Below are 19,617 nucleotides of genomic sequence, written 5' to 3' on the forward strand. Positions count from 1 at the left end.
GTTAGTATGGCTTGATGTAGCGGGGGCTCCCTGACCCATCCTGTAACCTACTCTTACACCTGGTAGCCAGTGTGATACAAGTAAGAATAAACTGATATGGTGTATGTGTGTATTGGTACTTTTTATACCACCCTTTCATACATACTTTTTAAAAATGCAAATAGCTTATATAGTTATGTTTTACAAAAAATTATTCCTGCTAATTAGGAGTGGGATGGGAAGCAATTCATTCACTCCAGAAAAGCTATAAAGAAGAATGCAAACATTACCAGAAATTTTACCACTTAGAGACAGTTGCTGTTAACATGTTGAAGAACATCCTTCAGTTACCTTTTTTTAGCCATAAATACACACACATGATTTTACATGCTATTCTGAAATCTGCTTTTTACTTAACATGCTGTGAACGTCTTTCATTGTCAATAAATACCTAAAATATTTTTAGTTAAAAAAAAGAACCCATTGCCGTCGAGTCGATTCTGACTCATAGCTACCCTTAGGACGGAGTAGAACTGTCCCATAGGGTTTCCAAGGAGCGACTGGTGAATTCGAACTGCTGACCTTTTGGTTTGCAGCCGAGCTCTTAACCACTGCGCCGCTGCATGATATTTTCTTTTATTGCATCGGTTATTTAACCATGCTTCTATTTTTCATCTGTGAGACACAAATATAGAAATATCTCATGGGGTTGTTATGCGGATTAAATGATAATGTGTGTAAAATGCTTCACACAGCACAGCGGGTGGCATGTAGGAAGTGGCCAAATGGTAGAGACATCTTCAGTTCTCATTCACATCACCAAGTAGCTCCCCAGAAAAGATGTAGCAGTTTATACTCCCACTGACCATGTGCACAAAGGTGTTCTGGTCTCCACGCCCTCACTGTGCATTTTGTCACGCTTTTTATTAATCTTTGCTACTCTGAAAGGTGAAAAATTTCATCGTATTGTTTGTCTTTGATCACGGTGAGATTGAACAGGTTTTCATATGTTGATTGGCTATTTCTTTGTCCTTTTATGAATTACTTGTTCATCTCTGTCTTGGTTATCTAGTGCTGCTTTAACAGAAATACCACAAGTGGGTGGTTTTAATGAACAGAAATTTATTTATTCACAGTTTAGGAAGCTAGAAGTTCGAATTCAGGACACTGACTCTAGGGGAAGGCTTTCTCTGTCGGCTCTGGGGGAAGGTCCTTGTCTCTTTCCAGCTTCTATTTCTCAGTTCCTTGGTGCTCTTCATGTGGCATGTATCTTCCCCTCTTGTGCTTGCTTGCTTCTGTGCCTAATCTGTTCTTTTCATGTCTCAAAAGTGGCTGGTTTACGATAACCGTACACTGATATGGTCTCATTAACACCACAAAGAAGACCTTATTCCCAAATGGAATTACATCCACAGGTATAAAGGTTAGGATTCCAACACATATTTTTTGGGGACATAATTCAATTCATAACAGTTTCCTTTGCCTATTTTCGTTTGAGATCTTTGTCTTTTTCTTATTGATTTGAAAACCCTTACTATATCAACCCTTTGTCGTGTTGCAAATAATTTTTCCTAGTTCTTTTTTTCCTCCCCCAGCTTTGTTTTTGATGTTTTCCCATCTAAGCTTTTTTATGTAGTCAAAACTAATCCTTATTTTAAACAGTGTTGACATGTAGTGGGGTTCTTAACCATTGTCATAGGGCAATATATGTACTGTTTAATGAGAAACTATTTTGTTCTGTAAACCTTCATCTAAAGTGAGAATAGCAGCACAACTGGAAGAACATAATCGATGTCACTGAATTGTTACGTGTAGAAATTTTTGAAATGGTGTATCTTTGGCTGTGTATATTTTCACCAAAAAAAGAAAAAGATCCTCCAAGGCCGAGAAGGGGGCGTGTTGACATGTCATGGGGTTGTTAGCCAGTGTCATAAAACAATATGTGTACTGACAGTTTAATGAGAAAATATTTGTTCTGTAAACCTTCACCTAAAGTACAATAAAAAAAAAAAAATTAAAAAAAAAATTGTTATTTTATATTATGAATTCTGGTTTTTGTATCCTTCTTTGTAAAGGTATTCTCATTCTCCTCCAAAAATATTCACTCATACTTCTAGTATTTTTATGATTTAACTTTTTACATTTAAATCTTTGCTCTATCTGGAATTTCTTTGGGGGTAGGAGTAAGAAAGGAATTAGGAATTAACTTCTAATTTTTTCCAAATAGCGAGTTGTTTCAATACTTTATTAAATAATCCATTTTTTTTTAACCACTGCTTTGAAATGCTAGCCTTATCATACACTAAAAGAAACCTCAGTACATTCCTGGACTGTATCTTATTCCCTTGATGTCTTGTCTTTTCCTGTGCCAGTAACACACTGTTAAAAGAAAGAAAGAAAAAAATATATATATGTTATGGATTGAATTATGTCCCCCAAAAATATGTTATAAATTCTAATGTCTATGCCTGTTATTATTTGGAAACCCTGGTGGCGTAGTGATTAAGTGCTGTGGCTGCTGACCAAAAGGTCAGCAGTTCAAATCCACCAGGCACTTCTTGGAAAATCTATAGGGCAGTTCTACTCTGTCCTATAGGGCCGCTTTGCTGTGAGTCAGAATTGACTCAAAGGCAATGGGTTTGGTTTTTTTTTTTTTTTTTTTTTTAAAGGACTGTTATTATAATCCCATTTGGGAATGGGTTGTCTTTGTTATGTTAATGAGGCAGGATTAGTGTAGGGTCTTGAATCAGTCTCTTGAGATATAAAAAGAGATTAAAGGAAAGCTAGCAAGCAGAGATGTGTTAAGATGGATGCCAAGACACATGGAGATCTCCAAGGAACCAGGAAGCAGAAGCTGAAGAGACAGGGACCTTCCCCCAGAGCCGACAGAGAGAGAAAGCCTTTCCCTAGAGCCGGCACCCTGAATTTGAACTTCTAGCCTCCTAAACTGTGGGAAAATAAATTTCTTTTTGTTAAAGTCACCCACTTGTGGTATTTCTGTTATAGCAGCACTAGATAACTAAGATAATACATATTTTTAGATTTTTTTGTTTTACGTCTTTGTCTTATTTTCCAAAATAGAAGTGCTCAAAGTATTTATTATGCCACATTAGGTCCTTAATGAAATAAATGTTGAATGCCTGCTAGTTTCCAGGAGCTTGTATTCACCAAATTATTTTAGTCAAGCTGGTTATGAAAATGATTCTTTTCTAATACTTATTAAGCAGCCACGTGAGTCTTTGAACTCTTATCTCCTAGGGACATGGAGGCCTTTCAAGTACTTGGAAGATGTAGGAGTTGTCTTTGTTAAGATTGGTTAAGATCATTGGATGCCTGAGCCAAGCTCCTTACAGCTCTGTGTACTTGGAATTGAAAGTCACTGTATGTCATGCTGGGACTGTGGGCATCAGTGGGTCACAGAGCTAGCAGGGGAAGCCAAGGCAAGCTGAACATGAGTAGGGGGCAGGCATTAGGAGTATGCCAGAGAGGAGAAGCATGGTACATATGGGAAAGTACATGGACTGGTGAGCATGGCCTTAAGAGTTAGATGATCTTGGTAAATTAAATTATTGAACTTCAGTGTTCTCTTCTGTATCATGGAGATAAAGTTATCTACTTTGAAGAGTTCTGTGCCCCCAGTATTAGCATCCTTTCCTCCTGGGAATCAGAAAACAGAAAGGAATTAGGAAGCATATAGTTTCGTTCCTGCGATCCAGACAGGGAAGATCAGAGATAGGATAAGAAACTGGGACGAGGCATATAAGCTCTTGAATTCAGAGCAACCCCCGTGTTAAGCTGAGAGCTGTTCATGTATTCTCCTGTTGGAGCAGAAGCCAGCCTCACAGCACATGCCTCAACAGGGAGATGGCAAATAGGTTAACTTGGCAAGATGCTGTTTGAACTGTTCCTGTTTTAAAGCAGTTTCAGCATCTTTACCTGTTGCTGTTGAGTCGATTCTGACTCATAGTGACCGTATAGGATATGGTAGATCTGCTGCATAGGGTTTCCAAGGCTTTACTCTTTATGGAAGCAGACTACCACATCTTTCTTCCATGGAGCGGCTGGTGGGTTCAAATCTCCCACCTTTTGGTTAGCAGCGAGCAGTTAACCACTGCCTCACCAGGACTCCTCTTCACCATCTTCAGTGGGGTTTAAAAACAGAGTATTTGCTTGCTGTGCAGAGGATGGTCACTACATATCAGGGATTAATAAATCTCTCTAGAAGCAGCAATGCTTTTCTACTCCTGATAGAGTCAAGCTGATATTTTACACAGCTAGTCTTAAACTTCTTGGTTTCTGAGCCCCTACTCTAGAGTATGATTAGGTAATCTGAGTTACTGTATTTGCTCTGTGGCCTCTTTCTGGCTTTTAGATTGTTAATCACACAGACAGCATATTTACATGGTTTCTCTTAATGTTGATCTATTTCTAGATCATACATATGACCAACTGCTCAGCATTACGTGATAGCCAGATCATGTTCTCTAAGTGCTATGTGATCTACCTCTTAAGCATACTACTTCAGAGCAACACAGTTATGGTTTACCAGAAGTAAAACACTTCAACTATCCCCACCCTCTCCATTTCGGTGGTATTGTATACAACTTATACCATCTTTTTTATAACAGTATTTGAAGGAGACATTCACCTCTACATTCTGTTGGCTGGACTCCCCTACTCCTAAATTTTTTTAATATGGTTCATTATTTTAACATTGTAGGATATTCGTTGGTAATATTATATAGGAGGTTTTGGGTTTTCTCTTCCTAAAGGGATTATTCTACCTTTCAGTTCTTTCTGGCCACAAAGCCTTATCCTCTGTTCATATTTCTTTTATTCATCGTGCTTTGCGTTGGTTAGAACAGTTGAACCATAAGTTATTGGTTGGTTGTGTTCAGCTGCATATACCATTGGAAACCATTCCTGTTTGAGTGAGTGACCCTGTGGCTTCATCTCAGCTTACTTTGATCTTTCACATAGAACTACTGATCCTAAATGGTCTTTGAAACACATTTCCTTTTCTCTATTTTTATTTTCCTTCAATTCAAATGTTAACTTTGAGTCTATCTGATCTTGAAATTCTTATTTGTTTTAATAAGTGTTTAATAACGTCTACTGTATATTCAACACTTCACTAGTTGGTGATGTTAGTAGATTTTGTGTTGCCCTTTTTCAGAATACTTGCATATATCCTAGGCTTTGTTCTACCTGCATACCTACCTTCCTCTGCCATCTTGCTATTGCTTATGTCTGCCCCCACCCCTGTAAGACTTGCTTACATCTCAGTATTCAGATCTTTATTTCTTCATACTCAAATGTTTGAATTTCTTTTCGAGTGCCTCCAAGTTCAGGGCATCTTTGCCAGTTTTTAATGAATATTTTTGGAGTTGATAGTAACTATGGTGAAAATGAGAGGAGTAAGATCACTATTATGTGACCATCCAAGAATATATACTAGTAGTTGACAGTGTTTTTTTTTTTTGCATTAAGGGCATAGGAATTATACTTATTCAGCCATTATTTACTGAATTGATGGTAACCATGGTAGAAAGAAGATTATGCACAGATCCATAATGTTGGTAGCAGGGGTGTGTTTTTAAAAAAATCTTTGAATGCCAAGTGTCTTTTGTATTTTCTGTTATTATCGTCATCATCTTTGCATCTAGAAATGTAGCAATGCTAGCAGGTTTCTTTTTAAAACTTTGTATTAAATATCTTTTCCTATTTTAATTTTACATTACTCTGCCAAGAAAAAAAAATTGAAACTTGTGATGATTAGTGTTACGTGTCAATTTTGCTAGGCCATGATTCCCAGTATTATGTGATTATCCTCCATTTTGTGATATTATGTAATTACTCTCCGTTTTGTGTGGTGTAAATCCTAAACCTCTATATGTTAATGAGGTGGGATTAGTGTGGGGTATATCTTGAGTCACACCCTTACTAGAGGACATGACTCAAGTCACACCCTTACTCAAGTCACAGCCTTACTCAGTATCTGATGTAAGGGCAATTTCCTTGAGGGTATGGCCTGCATCCAGTATATGTGAATCTCTGACAAAACTAATTCTTGATATGGATCCTGCATCCAGCTTGTCATCATCTGACCTCTAGTGCTTGGGGCTTGAGCCAGCAGTCTGCCATCTAACTTGCGAATTCTGGGATTTACCAGCTTCCGCAGCCCTGTGAGCCAGCAGCCTGCCATCTGACCTGCCGATCTGGGAGTCACCAGCTTCTGCAGCCCCATACGCCAGCAGTTTTGCCATCTGACCTGCTGATTTTGGGTTAGTCAGCACCTGCAACCACATGAGTCAGGAGAAGCCTCCACCCTGACACCTGACCCATAGATTTGGGACTTGCCAGCCTCCATATTCCATAACCACACGAGCCATTTCCTTGAGATAAATGTGTCTAAACACACACATACATATATGTGTGTGTGTGTGTGTGTGTGTGTGTGTGTGTATATATATATATACACACACACACATACATATATATGTATATATATGTGCTTCACTGGTTTTGCTTCTCTAGAGAACCCAGTCTAAGACAAAACTCAAGTTATTTGACTTCCATGATTAGGTGGGTTATGTAAAAGTTGGTTGCTTTCTTTTTTGCCTCTGTTTAAGCAGATCCAGGCCCTAGAAAGATGGGACCAGATTATAATTGTTTTTGAAAAGTGTTCTACAAAAATGGATGGCATGTTATAAGCCAGGTTATGAAGTAAAGATGAAGTCAAGGGAGGGACACTTCTTTTCAGAAGCAGAATTTCTGAAGGTCATAGTTCATCATTTTTTCCCAGAACAATTGGAGGAGGGGGTAAAAATCTCAACATGAGCTTCAAACTACTGTCTCTGTGAGGGGATGGTAGTTGCCTTGCTGAGGAGGGGGATAGCTAAATTAGACCATCTCTTCCCTCCCCAGCTAGGAAAATGGAAATGGAAATTTTATTGCCCAGTAGGTGTGAAAGTAGGTTGAAGCTTGGTTAGTGCTGAATTCTCTAAGAGGTTTTTTCTAGAAACAGACAAGTCAGACTCTTCTCACTTTAGCAAAGAGCCTATTTTTAAAAGTGATTGAGAAGTTCCTCCTCCACCCCTCCAGTGGGAAGGCTCAGAGAAGGGAGTCATCAGTACTACAAACTTCTAGGCTATAACAGAATTCCTGAAGGTTGGAGACCCTGTAGAGTGTAGAAAGCCTGCCACTACCACCAGGACATGTAAAATCTGATGAGACTGGAACCATCTGTCACATTTTCCAGGAAAGATATGTTCAGGAATTTGAATAGCATGGTGGCCAGCTCTGGTGATATACATCACAGCCATTAGGGAGAACCAGCCCATCTGGCCCACTGTGGTGGCCTTGACAAAGCCCTCAGCAATAGTCAGGTGCATGGTGGGCATAACACTGCTCAAGCCAAGTCCCAGGAACACTCCTACTCTTGTGTGCCAGAGCTTAGGAAGGCAAACCAGTCCCACAATGATGGCAGAAATGCCCAAGACATAGACAATGGAGAGCTGTGGGGAGCAGTAGAATGAGTAATAAAGCTAGGGTACAAAGCTCCCCATAATCCGTAGAGCAGTCTCTGAATAGTTCAGTTTGGAAAAACTACAAAAGACTTTCTCTGAATGACAGTAGACACTTGAAAGAGCCGGGAGAAGGTGAGGCCAAGCACTACACCCAGAGAGAACATCTTAAAGACCACCTTCTGCTTTTGAGGGGCCATGAAATACATATTTGGTCTGAGCATGGTCAAGAGTCCCATAAAAGAGAAATAGCTTAAAACCAAGCAGATGTTGCTAGTCTCTGTATAGATATGGTAGAGGCTCTTGAAGCAGGCCTAAAAGGAGAGCATGGGTAGTCTGTAGCCATGTAGCACAGTCATTGTCCTTCAGCCAATTGAAGAACATATCATATGGGATGGCCCTCCATTGTCCTTCCCAGACTTTATACATAATCTCCTCTTCTCCATGCTGTGTTGGGTTTGCAGGGAAAGCATCTGTACCTGCACCACCTCCTCTTATTCCTGGGGCACTGGACATGTTTGCTGTTCTTCAGCTTTGGTTGGGTTGGCGATTACTCATTTGCCCTTCTAGCAGGGGCCCCAGTTCAGCCAGTTCCACTGTGTCAGTTTCCCTATTACTGACAGGTGCCCCATTAGTTTGTGCTACCACAGACCCTTTGTGAGATGACATCTGGCTTGGTACCTCAATACCCTGCAGCTTCACGTTGGGGAAAGGTTGGGATCTCTCAATGCCATGGGACAGAGAGCTCCTTTTAATGGTAGACAGACCAGGCAGGGGAGCTGTACTGGGGGCCTGGGTCCCCTGTGCTACATCTTGCAGTGCTCAACCGAGGAGCCCTGGATCTTCAGTGCCCTCCCCGCATTGGAAGGGCACGCAACAACACAAGGTCACCTTCACAGCCATGTCACTGTGAGTAGAATTTTGTGGAAATGCTTTTGGAGCACTTATATATATATGAGACCTCGTTATAGACCTGATGGGTGATATCAAATCATTGTGTCTTCCATCTAAAAATTTATAGCATAATTTTAGAGGTAGACAAATTAAATTACCTAAGTAGTTATAGTACAAGGAATGCCATAAGTGCTATGAGAATAATAACTGGGAAGAGGAGATCACTTCCAACTGTGATAATTAGGAATCAGAATGGTAGGTTTTACGTAGAAAGATGGTATTTCAGCTGTCTCTCAGATCTTTTTGCACTGACGTAGTCCATCTCTTGTAGCTGTCAAAAAGAAAACACGCACCATACAATGTGGAGGAGCAGTTGACAAGTTCAGAAGAGCAGATCTTTTATTTTGGAGTCCTGCATTCTTTTGTTTAAAAAATTATATTGTAATAAAAAATATATAACAAAACATTTGCCATTTTAACTATTTTCAACCTTAAACAGTAACTCCCTATTTCCCCCATCCCACTCACCCTTGGTTACCGCTAATAAACTTTAGTCTCTATGCATTTGCCTATTCTAGATGTTTTATATAAGTGGGATCATATAAAATTTGTCCTTTTGTCCACATCGTAGCACTTATCAGAAATTCCTTCCTCTTTATGACTGAATAATATTCCATTGTGTGGATATACAATATTTTGTTTAGCCATTCATCTTTTGATGGACACTTGGGTTATTTTCACCTTTTGGCCCTTGTGAATAGTGATGCCGTGAACATTGGTATACAAGTATCTGTTTGAATCTCTGCTTTCAGTTCTCTTGGGTATATACCTAGGAGTAGTATTACTGAGTCATATGGTTTAACTTTTTGAGTAACTGTTAAACTATTTTCCACAACAGCTGCAGCATTTAACAATCACACCAGCAATGAATGAGGGTTCCACTGTCTCCACATCCTCAATAACACTTGTTATCTTCCGTATTTCTGATACTAGCCATCCTAGTGGGGGTGAAGTGGTAACTCATAGGGGGTTTGCTTTGCATTTCCCTAATGAATAATGACATTGAGCATCTTTTCATATGCTTATTGGCCAGTTGTATATCTTCTTTGGTGAAATGTCTGTTCACATCTGTCTCAGTCATCTAGTGCTCCTCTAACAGAAATACCACAAGTGGATGGCCCCACAAAGAGAAATTTATTCTCTCACAGTCCAGTAGGCTACAAGTCCAAATTCAGGGCGTCAGCTACAGGGGAACGCTTTCACCATCGGCTCTGGAGGAAGATCCGTGTCATCAGTCTTCCTTTGGTTTGGAAGCTTCTCTGCGCAGGAACCTCAGGTCCAAAGGACGCACTCTGCTCCCGGCACTGCTTTCTTGGTGATATGAGGTTCCCATGTGTCTCTGCTTGCATCTCTCCCCCATATCTCAAAAGAGATTGCATTAAGACACTGATTTTGTAAACCCCATCAGTATGACCTCATCACAGTGATAGAATTTATAACACATGAGGAGATCATATATAATCTAATCATAGTGGTAGAGTCTACAACACACGAGGAAATCACGTCAGATAACACAATCATACAATACTAGGAATCATGACCTAACCAAGTTGCTACACACATTTTTTGGGGGAAACAGTTCAATCCATAACAACATCCTTTCCCCATTTTTTGATTGGCTTGTTTGTCTTTTGTTGTAAGAATTCTTTATATATTCTGGATATTAAACGTTTATCTGATATATGGTTCCAAATATTTTCTCTCATTCTGTAGTATGTCTCTTCACTTTATTGATAAAGTCCTTTGATACACAGAAGTTTTTAATTTTGATAAAGTTCACTTTATCTGTTTTTCTTTTGTTGCTTGTGCTTTTGGTATCATCTAAAAATCCATTGTCTTTTAAAACAGATCCTGAAGCATTACCCTTATGTTTGGTTCTAAGAGTTTTATGGTTTTAATTCTTACATTTAGGTCATTGATCCATTTTGAGCTAATTTTCATATATGGCATAAGGTATGGGTCCAACTTTATTCTTTTGTAACTGGAGATCCAGTTGTCCCAGTACCCACTGTTTATTAAACGGACTAGTCTTTCCTCTATTGAATGGATTTAGCATCGTTTCTGAAAATCATTTGACCATAGATTGACCAATAGGCTGAAACCTGCATTCTTGAAAGATTTTTCACTGAGTATAGAATTCCAGGTTGAAAGCTTCTTTTCCCAGTAGTTTAGAGGTGTTGTTCCACAGTCTTCTGACTTGCATTGTTTCTGAGAAGTCTGTTGTCATTCTTTGTTCCTCTATACATAATGTTGTTTCTTCTGGCTGCCTTTACAATTTTCTCTATCACTGGTTTTAAGCAATTTGAATATGATGTGCCTTGGTGTAGTTTTCGTCCTGTTTCTTGAACTTGGGGTTTGTTGAAATTCTTGGATCTCTGATGTTATAGTTTTTGTTTTTTTTTTAATTAAATTTGGAACATTTCTGGCCATTACTTCTTAAAAGATTTTTTCTGCCCTGTCCCACCTCCTCCAGAGAATCCAATTATGTATATATTTGGCTGCTAGAAGTTGTTCTATAGCTCCCTGATGCTCTGTTCGTTTTTTCTGACTTCTTTCCTCTCTGTTTTACTTTGAGTAGTTTTATTGTTATGTCTTCAAGTTCACCAGTCTTTTTTTCTTCGACATCTAATTTCCTGTCAATCCTGTCCTAACATTTATTTCATCTCACACATGCCAATTTTCATCTCTAAAAATCCAGTTTGAGTCTTTTCTTGGTGTTTCTGTGTTTTTCCTTAACATGCTCGGTTTATTCTCTAGCTTTTTGAACATGTAGGCTACAGTTATAACTGTTTTAATGTCCTTGTTTACTAATTCTATTTTTGTTATTTCTGGGTCAGTTTGATTGATTTTTTTCTCCATGTTATGGGTCCTGCTTTCTTGCTTCTTTGCTGCCTGGTGATTTTTTTTTTTTTCCTCTGGCATTAGGTGAAAGTTTACAGAGCAAATTAGTTTCCCATTTGATAGTTTGTACATAAAATGTTCCATGACATTGGTTGCATTCCCCACAATGTGTCAGCACTCTCCCCATTTCTGCCCTGGGTTCCCTGTTTCTGTTTGTCCTGATTATCTACCCCTTCCTGCCTTCTCTTCTTTGCTTTTGGGCAAATGTTGCCCTTTAGATCTTGTACAGTTGATTGTTCTAAGGAGCACATTCTTCTCGGGTGTTACTGTTTATTTTATGGGCCTGTCTATGGTTTGGCTGAAAGGTGTTCTCTGGGAATGGCTTCAGTTCCAATTCAGAAGGGTGTCATAGGGCCATAGTCTCGGGGGTTTGCCTGGTGATTTTTGATTAAATGTTACGTGAATTTTATCTTGTTTGGTGCTGGATATTTTTGTATTCCTATAAATATTCTTGAACTTTGTTCTGGGACATAGGTTACTTGGAAACAGGTTGCTGCTGTTTGGTCTTGCTTTTAAGCTTTTTTAGGCATAACCAGAACAGCATTTAGTCTAGGGTTAGTTTTTCTCCACTACTGAGGCAAAACTTTTCTGAGTGTTCTATATGGTTTCCCATGAAATAAGATTTTTTTCTACTCTGCCTGGTGGGAACAGGAACTATTCCTGGTCCTGTTTGAGCTCCAGATATTGTTCAAATCCGGTCCTTTTGCGTGGTTCTTTCTGTGGCCTCAAGTAGTTGCCTCACATGCATGTCCCAATCAGTGTGCAGGTGAAAGACTTGACAGGGTAGTGGGGGCCTCCCCTCCACAGATCGCTAGTTTTCGTTCTGTGCAGCTGTCTCCTCTTTGCTACACTACTCTGTGAATTCCAGCCTCTTTGACCTCACCAGACTAAGTTTTGTCTCTTAACTTGGGGAGACCTCGGGACTCTACCTAAGTTCCCCTTTCCTGCACTGTGGCCTGGAAATTCTCTCCAGGCAGTAAGCTGGGGCAATTACAGGGCCCTCCTTGTTTGTTTCCTGTCTCTCCGGGATCATTGCCCTTTGTTGCCTGATGTCTAATGTCTTGAAAACTGTTGTTTCATATATTCTGTGTGTTTTTTATTGTTTCAAGCATGAAGGTAAATTTGATACATGTTACTCCATCTTGACCAGAAATGGAAGTCCTCTTAGAACAGAACTTTTACATTGCACATTCGTTTCTGTCATGGGGAAATTAAGTGGGTCTGACGTTATCTTTTCACTTCAGCATCCTCCTTTTCAGTGCTTCACAAGTCGTTCTTATAGAAAATTAATTCACTATTTATTATGAGTGCCTACTAAGTGCTGTGCTATGTATTACTTGCTAAAATGAATGGGCTTGGTCCCTGTACCAGATGGACATCAGGTCTAGTGAGGGAGACAGACAAGGTTATTGTTGCTATAATTAAAGATAATACATATTTTGAAAGATCTGAGATGCTACTACAGTGTAGAGTCACATGTATTTTCTATTAAATCTGGTCAATTGTTCAGGTATTAAAATTGATGGCCTTTTGCTGACACTTGTGAACTCTGTCCCCTAACCATGACCAGGCTGTCCACCCTTTTCCAGATATCCATGTTTTTTCTCTCATTAGAAGGGTAGGGTTGAATGTGTACTGTTAGTCCCCTGACTCTTCTGGATTTATTTCCTTCCACGTGACCTTTTCTTTCTACCTGAGCATTGATCTGCAGTTAGACTCTGATTTCATTCTTCTCTTTTACTTTCACCAGTACAAGAATGTTAGAGACTTAAATATAAAAAAATTAGTTACATTTGCTGTAGATGGATGAAACTGTTGTTTCATATATTCTGTGTGTTTTTTATTGTTTCAAGCATGAAGGTAGATTTGATACATGTTACTTCATCTTGACCAGAAGTGGAAGTCCTCTTAGGACAGAACTTTTACATTTCACACTCGTTTCTGTCATGGGGAAATTAAGTGGGATGAGTTTTCTCAATGATGGCTGTACATTTTCAAAAGTAAAATTTATTGGTTACGGTGGGGGGAGGGTTAAAGGTAGCAGAAGACCTCAAATATAGTTTAAAAATCTGACCCATGTTTCCAAAGGAAGTCTGGATGATGAAGGAGGACAATTATCATTTGAGTTATTTAGGTGACGCTGAGGGTTGCTGGTAACATCTGATAATCCTCCTCCTTCTGTGATGAAGCAATAAATAGGAAAGTGTGAGTAATGACCACTTACGTTGACTGGGTTAGGTGTGTAGAGCATTGCCTGAAAAGTGAAAGTTTCAGATCCTGATTGGCTCAAGACTGACCATATTATGGCTTGATCAAGACAGCGATGAACTACATTGCCGTAGTTAGTGGAATTTTTTTTTATCCTAGTTAGTTGTTGTGATCAGAACCTTCCTTGGAAATAGCCTGTGTTTAGAAGACTGCTAGCCCATGTGGTCTGTCTGGTACTTGTGGTAGGTCTGGGTATTCCTCCTTTTCCTCAAGGAACTCATTGATATAACTTCAGACACTGTATACTTGCTCAAGAGAACATTCAGTCTTGCTCCTTGTGGAATATCTCACAAGTCACACTGCTGTGTGTTTTTAAGCTTCTGGTTCCAGATGTCTCTAGCAGCCCTACTTTTTCTCAGATGCTTGGCGAGCCTACATGTATGAATAGCCTTTCTGTCCTGCTGAGGCTATGAGAAGCTCTGCCTGAGCCTTTGAGAATTAACCAGCATTTCTGAGAAAACCCTGTGTGAGGCACTGATTGTATTAGTACAAAGATTGCATAAGGCATTCTTCTGACCTCAAAGGTACTTACAGTCTAGAAGGGAAATAAATAGCATGGTGAATTCAGAAGCCCATTCAGAAGGACCACAAGAAGACATTAGAAGATAAGCGGAACAGTTCATGTTTCGAGTTGTTTCTTCAGACTTCTCTGTTGGGATTTATGGCTTGAGTGACCAAGTGGCTGGCATCCCACCATTTATAGACATGTTCTATTTTGAGATTGAGTTTGTGGTTTGGGAAGGATATGTAATTGTTTTCAACAAATGCTTATTGAGTGTGCAAAGTATTGTGGTAAGCACAGGAAGTACCAAGAAATACAAAGTTACATCCTCTACTTCTAAGAAAGTCTCATATTTGAGAAGGCAGGGCATATTCAGTTTAAAAATAAGATTTAAGTCTTTAAAAAAACTTAATCATCAACATTCAGTAGAAGTATATACTAAACTATTAACTCCTCTGGGGAGTAGGCTTTGGTTGGAGGGGCATGGGCAGGGGAAGGGGAAGGATCTTTACTTTTTGCTATATTTACTTCTGTATGGTTGGAAATTTTTACAGAGTGCATGTATTGCTTTTTTCAAATTTTTATTTTTTTTTTTAGTTAAAAAAAACAGAACATTAGACATATAATGATAACTGTGAATGCCTCTGCATGTAGGATTCTGAGTGATTTACATTTTCTTTTTTTTTCTTACTATAATTCTCTATAGTTTCTATTGTTATTAGTTGCCATCAAGAAAGTTGCAACTTACAGCAACCCCACGTTTGCAGAATAGAACTGCTTCATATTTTTAAAAATTTTTTTTATTATAATATATACAACAACACATACATTTCATCAATGTCTACATGTACACTTCAGCAACATTGATTACATTCTTCAAATTGCATCCCGATTATCACTCTCTCTTTCCGAACTGTCCCACCACCCATAATATACCTACAGCGTACTCCAAGCAAAACCACTGTCTTTTACCCTCCCTCCTGCCCGTAGTAACCACTAATTTCTTTTGGTTTCTATGTATTTGCTTATTTCATATAAGTGATATCATACACTATTGCCCTTTTGTGTCTGACTTATTTTGCTCACGTAACGTTCTCAAGCTTCATATAGTCTTCAAAGCTGTGACCTTTCAGAGGCAGATCACCAGGGCTGTCTTCCAAGGTGTCTCTGGGTGGGTTTGAACCGCCAACCTTTGGGCTAGTAGTTGAGCACTTAACCGTCATCACACAGAGACATTTTATATAGTGAGTACACATTATTTTATAAATAGAAAAAGAAAGTATTTGAAAAGCAAAACCTCAGAAGCATCTACAATGACAATTATAACTATATTTCAACACGCTCACCATATTAAGCACTCGACTACTAACTCAAAGGTTGGTGGTTCAAACCCACCCAGAGGTGCCTTGGAACACAGACCTGATGATCTGCTTCCAAAAGGTCATGGCCTTGAAAACTCTATGGAGCAGCTCTACTCCGCACACATGGGGTCACCATGAGTTGGAATCAACTTGATGGCAACCAATAGCAACAACAAACCATATTTTAGGTACAGCATACCAGCTTTCTCTTTCTTGTCTCCCCACTCCCTCCACAACTCTATTATTGTTGCTGTTATTCTTATTATTAAATTAAAAGATGAAACAATGCCTCTGTCATTTTGAGTGAGTTAGCCTAGAAGCAAAAGGAATCCAGCTAATAACTATTCCGCTATACTGTGGAGGCTGCCTAGAAAAATTTAAATTATGTTAATTGGGTTACAGTTATGTGTGTCAGTGTGGGCTATGATCTCTTGTTTTAAATCATTCTAAGAATACTTTGCTGTATCTTTATATTTAGTTCTGTTAGAGAAAAACAATTAGATTATTCCCATTTCCCCATCTGGTGCAGTGAAGAAAAGTCGGCTGCTTGGCTTACTTTGTGTGAGAGAAAATTAAAATTTCCAAGTTATTTGTAATTCAGGTTAAGTGGTTAAATCCTGTCTCGTCCAAATTTTGTTCTAGGAATATATGTTCCCTTCTAATTATGAACTTAATTACTCTGAACATAATAAAGTTCTGCATTATTTAAGGAAGTCAAAGATTAAAGGAGAGTAGAAGTCATTGTTAAGTGAATTTCTTTTTTTTTTTTTTCTCCCTTGTAGCATGTGTTTGATGATCTCAGTGGCTCTGTGTCCTTGTCTTGGGTTGGAGATAGCACTGGGGTAAGTAACATTTTGAGTCTTTTAATTTAGTTTGGCAAGTAGAAGATGTAGATTTTGGGGATTTAAGCAATGAATGTTGTTACTTTCTGAAATGGTCTCCAACATAAATTGCAGAAAATGCGTATTTGCAGGACAGATTTTTAGGAAACTAGTTGGTTTGTTTTTGCGTTAGAACTGGGGACATCTTGAAACCACTTTATTTTATGATAGGAAGATAGACAGCTTTTTAGTCCTTGGTGGCTACTTGGCATCAAGATGAGCAAGAAGAAGGAAGAGGAAAGAGAATACTGTGTGCTAAGAAAGGAGCCTCACAATACTTGGGAAAACCCCTGCGTAGAAGTGGAAAAGTGCGCATTACAGGCCTTGGCGTTTTTCCTCCAAACTGTATTGTTCCTGTGTCCTTCCCCTCAGTTAGTGTGGAAGGGCTGTGGCTCCCATGGACTCATAGTTGTTCAGCTCCATCAGTTGTCAGCACAGCCAGCATTGGGTGAGTGGGAGGAGAGTCGGTGAGCTCCTTATCCCTCCTGGCCTATAGCCAGTCTCCCATTTGGAGGGTGCACTGAGTATGCATTGGCCTCAGGTGTTAAACAGGGCTTGGTGTTCCCTGGCTCCATTGTTATCCTGCCTGAACAAGGACTGGGACCACATCTCATGCCTCCTTGTGTTCCAGGAATGCATGTGTTCTAGCATTGAGGCATATGACAGCTATGTCAGGAGCCTAAAGAAATATAATTTTGGTGATGAAGAGCAAGTTGTGAATTTCTATTTTAATTAATTTTTAAACTTCTGGTAGAATTTCTCTGAGACTCAGTTTCTTCTAAAATTTGGCTTGTACCCTAATTTCCATGTTTTACCTATTTATCTAAGACAGTTGGTATCTCCAAGATTTCTTGTTATATGGGTATCCAGAATGTTTTCCTCATGCATATTTTCTTCTAGAAAAAGAGTTATTTAAAAAAATGAATTTCATGGAGAGCTAACAGGGAGAAAAAGACATAAGTGACGCATCGAGTGGCTATACAACCTCTGAGCACTCAACACCAGTCTAGCCTCTGTAAGCAGAAAAGAAAGATGGATTTTGCCTGAGAATATCTTAAAATAATATGGCTACAGAGTAGTCAAATTCGTCCTTTATTGCTGTGTGTAGATGGCTAGTTTTGTCTCACTGCTTCGAGTGCAGGCAATGGGGATGTTAACAAAATGTGTTGAGAGCATCTTGTAAGTCCTGTTAACTTAGTCCTTCTTGGGTTTTGGACATATTAAAATAGAGGCTACTACAAGGCAAGGCTATCAACAGTCTTTTAGATGTTTATTTAATCCCATCACATCCCAGCATGTGATTGGACTACCTTTCTACTAACTACATTCTTTTGTCTCTCCCCAGGTGATTCTCGTCTTGACTACCTTCCATGTACCACTGGTAATTATGACTTTTGGACAGTCCAAGCTGTATCGAAGGTGAGATGCTCAACACATGGCAGGGGCCTTTGACCACGTAACACATTGTGAATGTAGCTTCCCACTTTTCTAGACATGATGGAGTCTAACAGTTGATTTAAAAGATCTACTGGCTGAACGTAAATTTTCACCAGACTGTCACAGTCAGCACACTTTTGAATGTCTATTTAGCAACCTAAAGAAGCATGAGAAGGTAACCTTCCAAGGGATTTAGGGTACTAGTTCCAAGGAGATTAGATTGACCTGACTGAGGAGCAGAACAATAAAAGAAGATGAAGGAAGAGTCTATCTATAGGGACATGTATTTATGTTAATTTAAATATTATTTACAGAGAAAAAGAAATAAAGCACATCCAAATTGGTAATGAAGAAGTAAAACTATCCCTATTTGTTGATGTGATACTATACATAGAGAACCCAAAAGACTCCACAAGAAAACTACTGGGACGAATAGAAAGATTCACCAGAGTTGCAGGATACAAGAGAAACATACAAAAATCAGTTGGATTCCTATACACCAATAAAGAGAACTACAAATAGGAAATCAGGAAAGCAATACCATTTCTAATAGCCTCTAAAAAAATAAAATACTTAGTAATAAGTCTAACCAGGGGCGTAAAAGACCTATACAAAGAAAACTACAAAACACTACTGCAAGAAACCAAAAGAGACCTACGTAAATGGAAGAACATACTATGCTCATGGATAGGTAGACTAAACATTGCAAAAATGTCAATTCTACCCAAAGCAATCTACAAATATAATGCAATCCTGATCCAGATACCAACAGCATTCTTTAACGAGATGGAAAAACTAATCATTAACTTTATGTGGAAAGGAAAGAGGCCCCGGATAAGTAAAGCATTGTTGAAGGAGAAGAAAAAAGTAGGAGGCCTCACACTATCTGACCTCAGAACCTACTATACAGCTATGGTAGTCAAAACAGCCTGGTACTGGTACAACAGACACATTCACCAGTGGAACAGAATTGAGAACCCAGATGTAAATCCATCCACCTGTGGTCACCTGATCTTCGACAAAGGCCCCAAAGTCCATTAAATGGGGAAAAGACAGTCTTTTTATCAAATGGTGCTGGCAAAACTGGATATCCATCTGCAAAAAAATGAAACAGGACCCATACTTCATACGATACACAAAAACTAATTTAAAATGGATCAAAGACCTAAATATAAAACCAAAAACTATAAATATCATAGAAGAACCAACACTAGAGGCCCTAACACACGGCATAATAGTATACAAACCATAACTAACAGTACACAAACACCAGAAGATAAGCTAGATAACTGGGATCTTCTGAAAACTAAACACTTACGCTCATCAGAAGACTTCACCAAAAGAATAAAAAGAGAACCTACAGACTTGGAAAAAAATTTTAGCTATTACAAATCAGACAAAGGTCTAATTTCTAAAATCTACAGGAAAATCCAACACCTCTACCACAAAAAGACAAATAATGCAATTTAACAATGGGCAAAGGAAATGAACAGACATTTCGCCAAAGAAGACATTCAAGCGGCTAACAGACATGTGAGGAAATGGTCCCGATCACTAGCCATTAGGGAAATGCAAATCAAAACTACAATGAGAGATACCATCTCACCCTGACATTACTGGCACAACTCAAAAAAATAGAAGATAACAAAGGTTGGAGAGGCTGTGGGGAGATTGGAACTCTTATGCGCTGCTGATAGGAATGCAAAACGCAACAACCATTCTGGAAAACGATATGGTGCTTCCTTAGAAAGCTAGAAATAGAAATACCATATGATTCAGCAATCCCAGTCCTAGGAATGTATCCTAGA

The 19,617-nt window shown here is 38.9% G+C and overlaps 1 protein-coding gene and 1 pseudogene across 3 annotated transcripts in view; one reads left to right on the plus strand and one right to left on the minus strand.

Moving 5' to 3' along the window:
* SORT1 (sortilin 1) overlaps nucleotides 1–19,617 on the plus strand; it is an 84,519-nt gene that overhangs the window by 13,768 nt on the left and 51,134 nt on the right. For all 3 annotated transcript variants that reach the window (XM_023742178.1, XM_023742180.1, XM_023742179.1), the window contains 2 exons: nucleotides 16,274–16,333; nucleotides 17,718–17,791. In XM_023742178.1, the coding sequence (XP_023597946.1) occupies nucleotides 16,274–16,333; nucleotides 17,718–17,791 (134 nt within the window). The remainder of the gene's footprint in view (nucleotides 1–16,273; nucleotides 16,334–17,717; nucleotides 17,792–19,617) is intronic.
* LOC101348048 (adiponectin receptor protein 1 pseudogene) lies at nucleotides 6,485–8,801 on the minus strand (annotated as a pseudogene).

This window comes from Trichechus manatus, unplaced genomic scaffold (genome assembly GCF_000243295.1).
Source record: "Trichechus manatus latirostris isolate Lorelei unplaced genomic scaffold, TriManLat1.0 scaffold00204, whole genome shotgun sequence".
In the NCBI taxonomy this organism is placed as follows: domain Eukaryota; kingdom Metazoa; phylum Chordata; class Mammalia; order Sirenia; family Trichechidae; genus Trichechus; species Trichechus manatus.